Genomic DNA, 14685 nt, shown 5'->3' with positions numbered 1-14685 from the left:
TTGGGTATTTTTTTTTAAATCAAAGCAGTACTTACCGTTTTAGAGAGCGATCTTCTCCGCCGCTTCCGGGTATGGTCTTCGGGACTGGGCGTTCCTATTTGATTGACAGGCTTCCGACGGTCGCATACATCGCGTCACGAGTAGCGGAAAGAAGCAGAACGTCGGTGCGGCTCTATACGGCGCCTGTGCACCAACGTTCGGCTACTTTCGGAAAATCGTGATGCGATGTATGCGACCGTCGGAAGCCTGTCGGAAGCCTGTCAATCAAATAGGAACGCCCAGTCCCGCAGCCCATACCCGGAAGCAGCGAAGAAGATCGCTCTCTAAAATGGTAAGTACTGCTTCGATTTAAAAAAAAACACCCAATTCCCCTTCACAAAATGAGCATCAATCTAATGTTAAAAATTAAGTTTTTGGGTGAACCTCCACTTTAAAGGCAAGTTATGTGAAAAAAAATATTAGTTAAACCCACAAGTGCTTTTTTTTTTACCACTACTATTCCTTTATATTGGCTTTTGGAATTTACAAATGCAGCAATTTAAAAATTGGATGAAAGGGAAACACGTTTTGATAGATAAGTAGTGCATTTTATATACAACTATACAGATCAGACCAATGACGAGGAAAGAGGGACATTTTTCCAAATCAGGCACAGCCCCCCTGAAATCAGGGACAGCTGGGAGCAATGCAAATTTGCTTATTCTTAAAAAAAATAAACCTCTGATGTAACAGGGGCTGAAGGCCAGAAATACATTGCCAATTCTACTAGTGTATACCCAACTTTACTCTTAAATCCCAGTACACACTGCAAGTTTTTTTTCGTTCAACTCAGTAGGTTGAAAAAAAAAAAAAAGACATATCATCGTATTAACACTATATTCCTCTGTCAGAATACACTGATCAGCGCTTGCAGCCATTGGCTGCGAGTGCTGATCGGATGCTGGTTTTCCAGCATGTCCCTTCAGCAAAAGAGACATTCTGTGGCACGTATTCACTATGCCATATGAGAAGGCACTGCTGTGTCACAGAGTTCAAAGAGCCTGTGTTTTATCAGAGGTGCTGAGACTGGAGTAGGAGTGTTAGGAGGCAGATTCAATACAGGAATCACTGCTTGTAGGCAGCAAGATACCATGGGATATGTAGTCTTTAGAAATTGAGATTAAACAGTGGAAAAGAAGCTGCAAAACATGCAGGGAATCCATGAAGTTGGGGAAATCGATAGCCAACAGACAGGTAGGACTCACAAAATGAAAGAAGATTTTTCAAGTAAGCTTACTGCATATTGAATTTTAAAAAATAAGTATAATTTCCATCGTAATTACAATGCTTAAATTATAAAATGAAAGTGGCCATAGATTACCTTTAAGAGTAGTAAAGTACAACCACGTAAATGTGCACATACGTCATTTATAACCCACAGCTGCATGCAGTCGTTTTTCTCATGCCGCGTAGACACGATCGGATTTTCCGTCGGAAAAACCTTGGATGGTTTTTCCGACAGAATTCCGCTCAGGCTTGGCTTGTATATACACGGTCACACAAAAGTTCTCTGAACTTTCGACCATCAAGAACGCGGTGACGTACAACACTACGACGAGCCAAGAAAATTAAGTTCAATGCTTCCGAGCATGCGTCTAATTGTTTCCAAGCATGCGTGTCGGAATTGCTACAGACGATCGGATTTTCCGATATTTTTTTTCCGTCGAAAAATTTGAGAATCAGCTTTCTTTTTTTTGGGGGGAAATTCCGACAACAAAAGTCCTAAAGAAGCATACACACGGTCAAAATTTCCGTTTAAAAGCTCACATCGGGCTTTTGCTGTCGGAATTTCCAATCGTGTGTATTGGGCATAAGCTCAGCTGTCTATGTACTAAAAAACTTACATTATTTTGAAATCTCTGAAGCTCCGCATCACGTTTCTTCAATGAAGTCCCACCAAACTCTTCTTTCCAATCAACCAACCTTTCATGGAAGACATCCCCATCATCTTGAGATGGCAGAAATGGGTTACGTCCAGTAAACTGGCTTCCACTATACTGTCCAAAGACAAAATCTCCAGGTAGGTTTGTAGAAGTTCTAAAAATTACATTTTCGGAAGGAATTTTCGGCCCATCCAACAATTCATAGTCAAAACTGGAAAAAAAAGTTTGAAGCTGTTTCTCTGGGTAGTCCAAAGAAAGGTCAGAATATGGGCTGGTTTCTCCATTCTGATTGGACACAATACAATCAGGCTTTTGAATTTTTGTATGCCAAACATTTGGTGGATGTTTAATATTTGGACAAAAACCTAAATGATTAACTTCATGGACACTGTCAGAAGCCAATTCCAAATGTGAATATGATGGTGGAACTTTTGCATATGAAGACGTTCTGGTGGGTTCCATACAAGAATTTTCCAAAGAATCTAGATCTTGGAAGAATTCTGTTCCAAACCAGGGATGGGACTTACCAGAGACAAGATTTGAGGTGGTCTGACAACATTTCTTTCCATCTGTAAAAGATAAGTTGAGATCTTCTGGTAATTGGACAAATTCCTCTCCCGCGGCTGTTGGACAAGTCAGTACAGGAGGTTTCATGAATAAATTATCCAGCTCATAACTTGTAGTGGGATGAATTGTGATATTGATATAAGGATTGATTTGATTTATTACTTCAGAACCTGTATGGTTTCCTCCATCTTTGGGGCATGAAACAGCCTGGAAACCTCCAATGGGCCTCTTTTCTAATGAATGCAGACCACACTGCTTTATTTTACGGCAGCACGGTGGTGACGTTTCCCTCAAAGTCTTTTGAGTCGATCTCTTACTTTGAACACATTTACTATATCTGACAGCCGCTCCTGGAGGAGAAAGGTTATTTTGCTGCTTTTGAACATTGATTGGCCTTTTGTGAGTTGGGGCTTCCCCTTGATGTTGTGAACAATTGTATATATTGTCTTGCACCAAGCGTGGTTCATTGCTTGGTTGACCTTTGACATGTAGATGTGAGTTGCTCTTTCTGTAAGGCTGCCTGCTCGATACTGTCACAGGAGTAATAATCTCATGTGTTTCCGTTATAGACTTAGACTTGACACTCCTGTCAACGTTGACCTTTGTCTTTTGTTTCATGTTCAGGGCGTCTACAGAAAAAAAAAAAAAAGATATAATTACAGTAAATGTGGATGTCACGGAATGCTTTTTCCATAGAGAAGATGGTGCTTTATAGCAAATGTTGGTGCGCAGGCCAGTAGGCAGCCATGTAGGTGGGATGGGGACGCCTGCCTTTACACGGACATGAACTTTAATAGCATCCCAGTCTTAGTCCATAGGGTTCAATATTGAGTTGGCCCACCCTTTGGAGTTGTAACAGCTTCAACTCTTCTGGGAAGGCTGTCCACAAGGTTTAGGAGTGTGTCTATGGGAATGTTTGACCATTCTTCCAGAAGAGCATTTGTGAGGTCAGGCAACTGATGTTGGAGAGAAGGCCTGGATCACAGTATCCACTCTAATTTATCCCAAAGGTGTTTTATCGGGTTGAGGTCAGGACTCTGTGTAGGCCAGTCAAGCTATTCTACCCCAATCTCACTCATCCATGTCTTTATGGACCTTGCTTTGTGCACTGGTGTGCAGTCATGTTGGAACAGGAAGGGGCCATCCCCAAACTGTTCTCACAACATTGGGAGCATGAAATTGTCTGAAATGTCTTGGTATACCAATTCCTTAAAGGGGTTGTAAAAATTCATGTTTTATCACCTTAATGCACCTGGCAAGCACCGAAAGCATCCCGTTTTACTTACCAGAGCCAGTTCACCTGCTTGGCGTGTCCCCGGCGTCCTCTTCTCCATGGAGTCTCCACGTTGATTGGATAGATTCATAGCAGCGCAGCCAATGGCTCCCGCTGCTGTAAATCAAATCCAATGACGCGGCCGCTGGGGGGCGGGACCGAGTCATACACTTGGTGGCTATGGACGCCAAGTAGATGACACGGGAGCGTGCCCGCAAGGTAACCCCCTCGGGAGAGAGCTTCCCAGAGAGGGTTAGCTATTGCGGGGAGGAGCTGAAAGATCCACTGCGGGACCCCAGAACAGGAGGATCGGGGCCACTCTGTGCAAAACAAACTGCACAGTGGAGGTAAGTATGGCATGTTTGTTATTTAAAAAAATATATATATAAACCTTTACAAGCACTTTAAGTGTTCCCTTCACTGGAACTAAGGGGCCAATCCCAACTGAGAAAAAAAACCACACCATAATCTCCTCCACCAAATGATTTGGACCAGTGCACAAAGCAAGGTCCATAAAGACATGGACGAGCGAGTTTGGGGTGGAGGAACTTGACTGGCCTGCACAGTCCCGATCTCAACCCAATAAAACACTTTTGGGATGAATTAGAGCACAGACTGTGATCCAGGCCTTCTTGTACACATCAGTGCCTGACCTCACAAACGCGCTTCTGGAAGAATGGTCAAACATTCCCATAAAGACACTCATAAACCTTGTGGACAGCCTTTCCAGAAGAATTGAAGCTGTTATAGTTGCAAAGGGTTGGCCAACTCAATATTGAACCCTACGGACTAAGACTGGGATGCCATTAAATTTCTTGTGTGTGTACAGGCAGGCGTCCCAATACTTTTGATAATATAGTGTCAATTTACAGTAGTTTGTGACAGACTTTGCTGCAAGACATATGGATAGGGTTTTCTGTCTGCAAAGGGAAAACATGAGTCGTTAAAAAAAAAAAAAAAAAAAAAAGTTGAAATGTGCATTGGACCCAATCTGGACTTCCCCGCTGATGCTTTTCAGGATTTGGCGATGGCAGCTGAAGAGAAAGGAGGATCACTGGGGTTTACTAAACACAAGGAGAATCCCTATTAATAAGGAACAATTCTAGCACAGATACCCCAGTGTCCCTTTCATTTTAATTCAGGGGCAGGAATACCTTATCAGCAATAGGTCATCTTCTAATTACAGAAAGGTCCCGGTTCTTTACTTACCACGGTTGGACCTCAGGTGTCTGCGCCTTTCTTCAGCCATAGCGTGTCCTGGGAGAGATGGCTGCCGGCAGGTCTCTCAGGAGCGTCTAAGCTGCTTATTCCTGCCGATTAGTCCGATACGCAGGCCTTGCAATCTGTCGCAGTATAAGACAATAGACACACTGACCCCCGTCTAATGAGGGCCTCGTCAATAAATGAGCACAATCAGGCAAGCGTTGAATACAAGGCCTTCATCACCATATAGAACACTGCATTGAAATCACATAGCAAAATACACAAACTGATGGGTCTACTTTATCTGTAACCACCTTAAAGTAGGTATAAACTTCAATAAAACAGTGGGGTAGATTCAGGTAGGGCTGCGCACTCTTACGGAGGCGCAGCGTACCGTTTTAACGCTACGCCTCCGTAAATTACTTGCGCTACGCTTCATTCACGAAGCAGTAGCTCCGTAATTTGCGCGGGCGCTCTGTAAAACTGGCCGGCGTAAGCGCGCGTAATTTAAATGATCCCGTAGGGGGCGTGGATCATTTAAATTAGGCGCGTTCCCGCGCCGAACGTAGTGCGCATGCTCCGTCTGGAAACTTTCCCGACGTGCATTGCGGTAAATGACGTCGCAAGGACGTAATTTGCTTCAACGTGAACGTAAATGGCGTCCAGCGCCATTCACGATTCACTTACGCAAACGACGTAATTTTTAAAAATCGCGACGCGGGAACGACGGGTATACTTAGCATTGGCTGCCCCTGCTAATAGCATGAGCAGCCTTACGCAGAAACCGACGAACGCAAACGACGTAAAATGCAAACGCAGGGCGCGCGTACGGTTGTGAATCGGCGTGAGTATGCAATTTGCATACTTTACGCTGACCACTACCGGAACGCCACCTAGCGGCCATCGTAAGAATGCAGTCTACGATACGACGGCATAAGAGCCTTATGCCAGTCATATCTTAGGCTGCAGTCGGCGTATCGAGCTTTCTGAATAGAGAAAAGTCGATATGCCGGCGCAAATTAGCAATTACGCTGCGTATCTATGGATACGCAGACGCAATTGCTTTCTGAATCTACCCCAGTGGATCTATTACCCATTACTGGTTTCATATCGGCTTCAACAGGTCATGTCAAAAGTTATTTTTAATCTGCAACTTTAAAAGGTGGAGCTCCAGCCAAAAGCAACAAGATAAAAATAAAAAGCCTATTAAATGTTAAAAGAGCAAAACCCGTTTTTGCAGCAAAATTCACTTTTAATTCAGAGATTTCCTCTGCAGTACTTCTTTTTTGTCACTAGATGTCGTCAGTCTGATGGCCAGCATCATTTAATCCATTTTCTCCGAGCCCAGGTCTTCTTGGATCTGTCTCCAGCCTGTGACTAGACAGTGAAAGGAGGAGCACAATGGTGAGCTCATCTCTCTGTCACTTGCTTTGTTGCACCTTGCTTTGTGCACTGGTGTGCAGTCATGTTGGAACAGGAAGGGGCCATCCCCCAAACTGTTCCCATAAAGTTGGAAGCATGAAATAGTCCAAAATGTCTTGATATCCTGACGCCTTAAGAGTTCCCTTCACTGGAACTAAGGGACCAAGCCCAACCCCTGAAAAACAACCCCACACTATAATCCCCCCCCCCCCCCCCGTCAAATGATTTGGACCAGTGCACAAAGCAAGGTCCATAAAGACATGGATGAGCGAGTTTGGGGTGGAGGAACTTGATTGGCCTGCACAGATTCTTGACCTCAACGTGATAGAACTTTGTGGGAATGATTTAGAGCGTAAATGAAACAAGGAGAGGGGTGCCTCCGAGTATGTATCATAAAAACTTTTTTTAAACAACAATATCCACTCACATGGAGGAACGTAGAGTTGAGTTCAGATCCGTAGCCGGGCTGAAGAGATAGGATGGGACTGCAAGTCACAGCAGGTCCATTATGCTGGCACCACATCAGATCCAGGCAGGAAAGGGTGGGATGGCAGAGCACAGCACAGTCTTCTTCAGGGGCCCAGGTTTGGCATATCACAGTCAGGAGGGGTCCATCTGGCACGTATATGGGTTCCAAATAAAGATAAGTGAGGGGGGGCAGAAGGGTGGGCCAACTCAATATTGAACCCTAGGGACTAAGGCTGGAATGACATTAAAGTTCATGTGTGTGTAAAGGAAGGCGTCCCAATACTTTCAGTAATATAGTGTATATTTGATGATGTATAAATGATTACAAACCTGCATTAGAGTTCACCATTAACGTGATATCTGCCATTAAGGACCTTGTTCAAGCATTTCCTGCAATCTGTCCAAGACTCACAATTGAGCTCCTGAGTTGTCACCCTGTCAGAGACTACAAGTGGCCCTCCCGATATGTTGCGTAGACATGGTCAAACGTTTTCTCTGTCAGATTGTTGGCCCAGGCCAATGATGTGCAACCTGTTGCAGGAAGTGATTTAACGAGACTGGAGGAGATCAGCAGTACTGAGATGGAAATTAAAAAAAAAAAGGTGACATTGCGTGCTTTTATTTATAATAATCAAAATGTGTATAGGACACCGCGTGCGGAGCAAACTAATGCCGCGTACACACGATCATTTTTCAGCATGGAAAAAAAAAAACATATTTTTTCAGCATGTCCAAAAAACAAAGTTTTCCCAACTTCATCATTAAAACGACGTTGCCCACACACCATCGTTTTTAAAAAATGATCTTGCAAAGCGCGGTGACGTACAACACGTACGATGGCACTATAAAGGGGAAGTTCCATTCGCCTTTGGGCTGCTTTAGCTGATTCCTTGTTAGTAAAAGACGATTCACGCTTTTCTGTCTGTTACAGCGTGATGAATGTGCTTACTCCATTATGAACGGTAGTTTTACCAGAACGAGCGCTCCCATCTCATAACTTGCTTCTGAGCATGCACAGGTTTTTTACGTCGTTTTAGGACACACATGATCATTTTTTACAACCCGAAAAACTACATTGTTTAAAACGTTAAAAAATGCAGCATGTTCAAAAAAAATTTTTTTTGTTGTTTTTCAGAACCTGAAAAATGATGTGTAGCCCACACATGATCATTTTAAATGACGTTTTTGAAAAACGTCATCCAAAAGATGTCATCCACATCTCCTTCCATTGCAATGTTGTCAGTGAACTAAAGCAAATCAGGGATGGCTAACAAGCTATCCATAAAAACACTATGGCCCGGATTCACGTATCCTATTTACGTTACGTCTCCGCAACTTTTACAGGCAAGTGCCGTATTCTCAAAAGAAAGTTGCGGCGGCCAGTGCCGATCCTGACCTCCCTGGGGCCCTAAGCAAAATGACATGGCACATTAAAAATGAGAAGCAGTGGGCGCCGACGACAGTGACATGTCACATTAAAGAAAGTTGAGAAGTGTGGGGAGGGGGTGTTCTGCTGTCGGAAATGACTCAGCCAGCGAGTTTAGAAGCGGGGTGAGGGGGCGAAAATGACTTCTCACCAGGCTGGGCCTCTAGAAATTTGAGGGGCCCTTTGCAGCTTTGCAGGGCCCTAAGCGGCTTGCATAGTGAGCCTATAGGGAGGATCGGCCCTGGCGGCGGCGTAGCGTAAATAGGCCGGCGTAAGCCCGCCTAATTCAAATGTGGTAGATGTGGGCGTGTGTTATGTAAATTTTAGGTAACCCCACATAAATGACGCTTTTTACGAACGGCGCATGCGCCGTCCGTAAAAAGTATCCCAGTGCGCATGCTCCAAATTAACCCGCAAAAAGCCAATGCTTTCGACGTGAACGTAAATGACGCCCAGCCCTATTCGCGAACGACTTACGCAAACGACTTAAAATGTTCAAAATTCAAAGTGGGAACGACGTCCATACTTAACATTGGTACGCTGCATGTACGCCTCATATAGCAGGGGTTACCTTTCCCCCGGGAAAAGCCTAAGGTAAACAGCGTATCTGTACTGCGTCGGCCCGGCGTACATTCGGGAATCCGCGTATCTAGCTGATTTACATATTTCTAGGCGTAAATCAGCGTACACGCCCCTATCGGCCAGTGTAAATATGCAGTTAAGATCCGACGGCGTAAGAGACTTACGCCGGTCGGATCTAATACAAATCTATGCGTAACTCTCTTCTAAGAGACTCAGAGATACGATGGCGTATCTCCTTTGAGATTCTGGGCCTGAGACTGTGGAACACCAATGTCCGCTGGACGGTGGAGTGACACTCTGTCGTGGAAGGAGACTCTCCTGGAGTCTTGACAATCCTCACACAAGCAGATCTGTCACTGCTCTTGATTAATGTCCCAAGCCAAATCCTTATCAGTCATCGGTGGCCTTGAAGGTGATGGCGATCGTTGTGGCGGGATTAGCCAGCTGCATGTGTGCCATCTTTAGATGTAATGAACGTGGCTGATGTGATGAGTCTGCAGATCTCCGTTGTATATGAAGTGAAGGATGAAAGCTTACCCAGCGCAGACCCCCCCCCCCTCCCCAACACATGGACCCTGCAAACATGCTGACTTCACCAGACTGTCAGCTAAACTACAAGCAAAGCAATATTCTACCTTCCTGAAGTGGGGACTCCCTGTGAATTATTCATGGGAATTGTAATTTTATCACCAGGCTAAAAAATCGGTTAACATCGACGCCTGAACTTTTTCTTTAAGGAAATAACAGTCCTTTCAAGGTAAACTACACAAATCAAAAGCATTTTGTTCGTTTTGTCGCCTAACCTGTCTCTGTTCTGTAGCTTTGGAGATAGAACTCCTTTTGGAGATTTCAGCGAGTCCACTGCGTCCACTTGCCGACCGCCTAACGTACATGTACTGCGGCAGGCCGTCTCTATTGTGTGAAATCACGTACCTGTACATCATTTCGTGCAATTGCCAGTAGGGGGCGTGTGCGCCGCTGGAGGCACGATCGCACGCTACAGAGGGGGAGCCAATCAGCCTTTCCAGCAGACCCGCTTATCCACCCACAATGGTTCCCGAGAGAGGCAGAACGGCGGTCTGCCTAAGTAAACAAGATAACAATAAGAAGCATATGTAAACAAGGCAGATCGACGTTCTGACAGGGGAGAAGATAGATGATGAAACTTGTGTTTTTACATTTTATTTATTGGGTACGTTTTATAGCAGAAAGTAAAAAATATTGGTTTTGTTTTTTCAGAATTGTCAGGTTTTTTTTTGTTTATAGCGCAAAAAATAAGGTGATCAAATATAATCAAAACAATGCTCTAACTGTGAGAGAAAAAAAAAAAAAAGGACAACAATTGTATTCACGTGCAAATGTCAGGTAAAGTAACGCAGTACCGTATTGCAAAAAATGGCTGACTATCTCTGCTGGAAGTCTTTTGGCATCAAGTACTCTTTTCGGTAAAATAATACTTTATAAGAATCAGGATAGCCTTCATCCTGCTGGGGACCCCTCTAGTGATAACTAAAGATCTATAAAAAGGAATCAGGACCTCTTTCCTCCTGCTGGGGCCCCCCTACCCCAGAATCCTACTCACCACTGCCAGACCACAGTTTCATCTGACAAACATTCCTAAATATTTTTCCTCTGCAAACCCCCAATATTGTCCACTATTTGAGGAATCATTAAAGTGTTTGTTACTCCAACATTTCGTATTCCCGATACCAGCCTGCTATACCATGTACTTGTTTGAGAAAGGATCCTGTTCTCTTTGTATTGCTTCTTTTATGTGAAATCCCTGGTGTTCCTGCCATGCCCTCTGCTTTCCTATTAAAAAATTACCACACTAAGCAGAAGAGCACATCGTGGTCAGTTCTCTAGCTGTGCTGGGAACTCGTGCCTGACAGGACCCACTGCACAGCCATTCCATTCACTGGGAAGCTCAGTGTGCTGCTGCTCCTTCCCCAGCTCTTATGCAGCTGAGAACAGAGGGAATGCGATCACTTTTAAAAAAAAAAAGATAATATAAAAAAAAAAAATATATATATATATATATATATATATATATATATATATCTGTACGAATGGGTTGTTGAACAAGATGATCATTTAGGCCCCTTTCACACTGGGGCGGGAGGTGCGCTGACGGTATAGCGGCGCTATACCGTCAGGATTGCGGCGGTATTCGGCCGCTAGCGGTGTAGTTTTTAACCCCCGCTAGCGGGCGAAAAAGGGTTAATACCGCCCGCAATGCCCCTGTGAAGAGGCGCATTACAGGCGGTATAGCCGCAGTGTCCCATTGTTTTCAATGGGAAGGAGTGGTGGAGGAGCGGTAAGCACGCCGCTAAAAAGATGCCCTTGGACTTTCACACCGAGACTGCAGGGCAGGAGTTTTTCAGGCGGTATTTAGGCGCTATTTTTAGCGCTAAACTGAAAAACTCCTCAGTGTGAAATCCTTTTAAGTGTGAATTTATTTTCCTTTTTTTTTATTTTCACATCTACTGGAACCAAGTCACAAACATCTACTACGCTTTTGGTAAAATAGTACTAGGGGTACTCTCGAACGTTCATCAGGCTAGCCTGGATATGTCTCAGTGTTCCTGAACTCAGTTAATTTCAGTTATATATATATAAATATATAATTTTTATATTGTATGTGTGTATATCTCAGCTTTCTGAGGTGTAAAAAAAAAAGTTGATTAGGCTCCAGCCTGTGACATACAATTTGCCTTTCAACACTAATAATCCTTTCCCTTTCGGTCCCTTGCTGTTCTGTTTCATCACATTCCGCACATTAGCCTACCAGGAAGGGGTGTAATGAGCGCACGTTATGCCGGATCTTTCGGACATTATGACAGTTGCCGGTGGGAAGCAGTCGCGAGCGACCTTATTATTTTACCTTTTCCTGGTCTGAGACGAGATGAAATTTCCTCCAGAACAGAACCAGCTCCAGACGAGGCAATTAGCACTCGACAAGCGGCTGAGCAAAGGATACGGATTTCAGTGGTCGGGGGGAGAAAGATCCTCAGACAGCTCAAAAAATTGCTTATCAATGCAAAGTTTTTACCAAAATGCAACATAAAACTCTCATCAAATATTTACACAGCGAGAAACAAAATATTGCGGTTTCAGATTTGATACTCTGTTTTTCTGCAGCCTGCAATTCAGCAATATTTCTCAAACTGATCGAAGAAGAGAGGAGACTAGAGAATACTTTTCATTACTTCCAAAGAATTACATTTAGATCATTTACATTTTAGGACAACAGAAAAAAATGGACAATAGACTTGTATATAGTATGTATAACGAACTAGTACCTAAATAATTCAATCCAAGTCCGAAAACATACTTATGTTGATATCAATTCAATGCTAATATCCCATGAAAGAGAAGTATGGGTGCGTCAGACTCACCAGAGACGTTTTGTTACAATGGGTTTTTAATTTTATTTACCCATTATACTTACCTAGATAGATGGGTCCGATGCTACATCTGTCCCCTGGCGCCTTCTACACTGAGAACCGAGCGATCGAACACCGCCGATGGCTCAGTTCTCATAGATCCCTGAGCGGAGAGCTGTAGACTGTCAATCAGCAGCTCCCCGCTCTGCTTCTCCACGCTCACTGGAGCGCTGAGCTGTGGAGGGGGCGGGGAGCGGCCGTCTCAGGCTCTTAGCGGGGAACCGAGAGGCTGAGCCAATAGAAAGAAGGAACCGCCGCTCCAGATGATGTACCTCAGTGGTAAATAAAATAGCCCAAAATCCAGTGGGTGCAGGCAATGCACAGAGCATAAATGGGAGAAAAGAAATTTTGGACAGCCACACTCCAATAAAAGGTAAAAAGGTGGTGCCTTTTATTCTGGTAAAAAATACTACAAAAGCAAGAAAAAAACAGCAAACCGTGGGGTAATAGAGCCAACTAGTTTCACATTGATAACCAATTGGAGTGCGGCTGTCCAAAATTTATTTTCTCCCATGAGAGGCTGAGCCAGGCAGCGGTCCAGGCACCGCGTCATCCCGACAATGGAAGTCTGGATCCGCCAGGTGCCTGGAATGATTCGAGAGACAGCGGACTTCAGACCTCTCTCTGCTGAAAACGGGTCACAGGAGTGCAAAACGAATTGCACTAATGTGACTTGTAGGAGAAGCCCAGCCAAAACGAGCTCAGACTGGACTTCTCCTTTAAGAGTAGCTATTTTCAGCAATGCAAGCATTTGAGAGTTGCAACCAATCAGATCTGACCACAGTGACTGTAGATCCAGTGGCTCTTCACGGTTATCATACTTAATAAAACAAAGTATTGACACCCATCTACAGTCATCACATTACAGAAAAAAAGACCAATAACCGATTTTATTTTAAAGATCTTTATTTTCTTCAAATCTTTCTAAGGAACCCAGTATATATATTATTGTTTACCACAAACAAATACATTTTTATATAATACAAAACAGTTCACAATTTGTTGCTCAAAGGGAGTTGCTGAAAGAATGTATACACACGAGTAAGGCACAGAGACAAAAAGATTATTCCTGAGAAAAATATATTTCGAAGCAAAAGAGATTGTTAGATAGATTGCTGTTTTGTTGGCTGGAACCATACTGAATGGGAATCCATTGACCACGTAACGATGACATCACTTAGAAAGCAGCCTATCCGTTCACCAGAGACTGGTGACATCAGTGAGGATTCAGTCTATCAATTCATTACAGTTTAATTACATCACTGAAGATGAAGGCTATCCATTCATTACAGATCAGTGAGGATGAAGGCTATCCATTCATTACAGATCAGTGAGGATGCAGGCTATCCATTCATTACAGATCAGTGAGGATGAAGACTATCCATTCACTACAGATCAGTGATGATGCAGCATATCTATTCACTACAGATCAGTGACATCACTGAGAATGCCACCTTCCATTCACTACAGATTGGTGACATCAGATGCAGCCTATCCATCCATTCATTACAGTACAATTACATCACTGAGAATGAAGGGGATCCATTCATTACAGATCAGTGATGATGCAGCCTATCCATTCTCTAAAGACTGGTGACATCAGTGAGGATGCAGCCGATCCATTCATTATAGATCAGTGACGATACCACTGATTTCTAGTGAATATATATGCTGTATCAGTAAAAATGCCACCAATTTATTCAATAGAGATGGGCGACATTGGTGGGGTTGCAGCCGATCTGTATTGAATAAATTGGTGGCATTCTTACTGATACCACTGATTTCTAGTGAATAGATATGCTGTATCGTCCCTGATCTATAAAGAATGGATCGGCTGCATCCTCACTCATTTTCACCGATCTGTAGTGAATGGATAGGCTGCAACCCCACCAATACCTATCTTATCCATTCACTACAGATCGATGACATCACCAAGGATGCAGCCTATCCATTCACTAAAGATCAGTGACATCACTGAAGATGCGGCCCATCCATTCACTACAGATCAGTGACATTACGGAGAATGCAGTCTACCCATACACTACAGTTGAATGACATCACTGAGAATACATTCTATCCATTCACTGACATCAGTGACATCACTTACAACGCAGCCTACCCATGCACTACAGATCAGTTACATCACTGCGAGTGCAGCCTAATACTGGTACGTCAAAGGTTAAAACCACCCCCCGGATAAAAATATGGATGGATGTAATGCACATAAACGCATCAAAACCTTGAGCGAACACTCATGCCAAGTATAAATGGGCCTTTAAACCGAACTGCGCCTTTATAAAATGTTAATGTATCCATTTACTTGTAAACATATATTCTCCGCTACGAATTACAAGAAGGGAGGCGGGCTCCTATTTG

The 14685-nt window shown here is 43.7% G+C and overlaps 1 protein-coding gene across 1 annotated transcript; it reads right to left on the bottom strand.

Annotated features, from left to right (window-relative positions):
- Positions 1-1079: 1079 nt before the first annotated feature.
- Positions 1080-5054, bottom strand: LOC120915858. Its single transcript, XM_040326667.1, has 3 exons — positions 4972-5054; positions 1884-3118; positions 1080-1178 (listed from the first exon to the last, which is right to left on the bottom strand). The coding sequence occupies exons 1-3, from the start codon at positions 5009-5011 to the stop codon at positions 1080-1082; spliced, it is 1374 nt and encodes a 457-aa protein (XP_040182601.1). The 5' UTR covers positions 5012-5054.
- Between the last annotated feature and the right edge of the window lie 9631 nt (positions 5055-14685).

This window comes from Rana temporaria, chromosome 10 (genome assembly GCF_905171775.1).
Source record: "Rana temporaria chromosome 10, aRanTem1.1, whole genome shotgun sequence".
Taxonomy (NCBI): Eukaryota; Metazoa; Chordata; class Amphibia; order Anura; family Ranidae; genus Rana; species Rana temporaria.
Note: the sequence above shows the minus strand (reverse complement) of the source record. Positions and strands in the feature narration are given on the sequence as shown.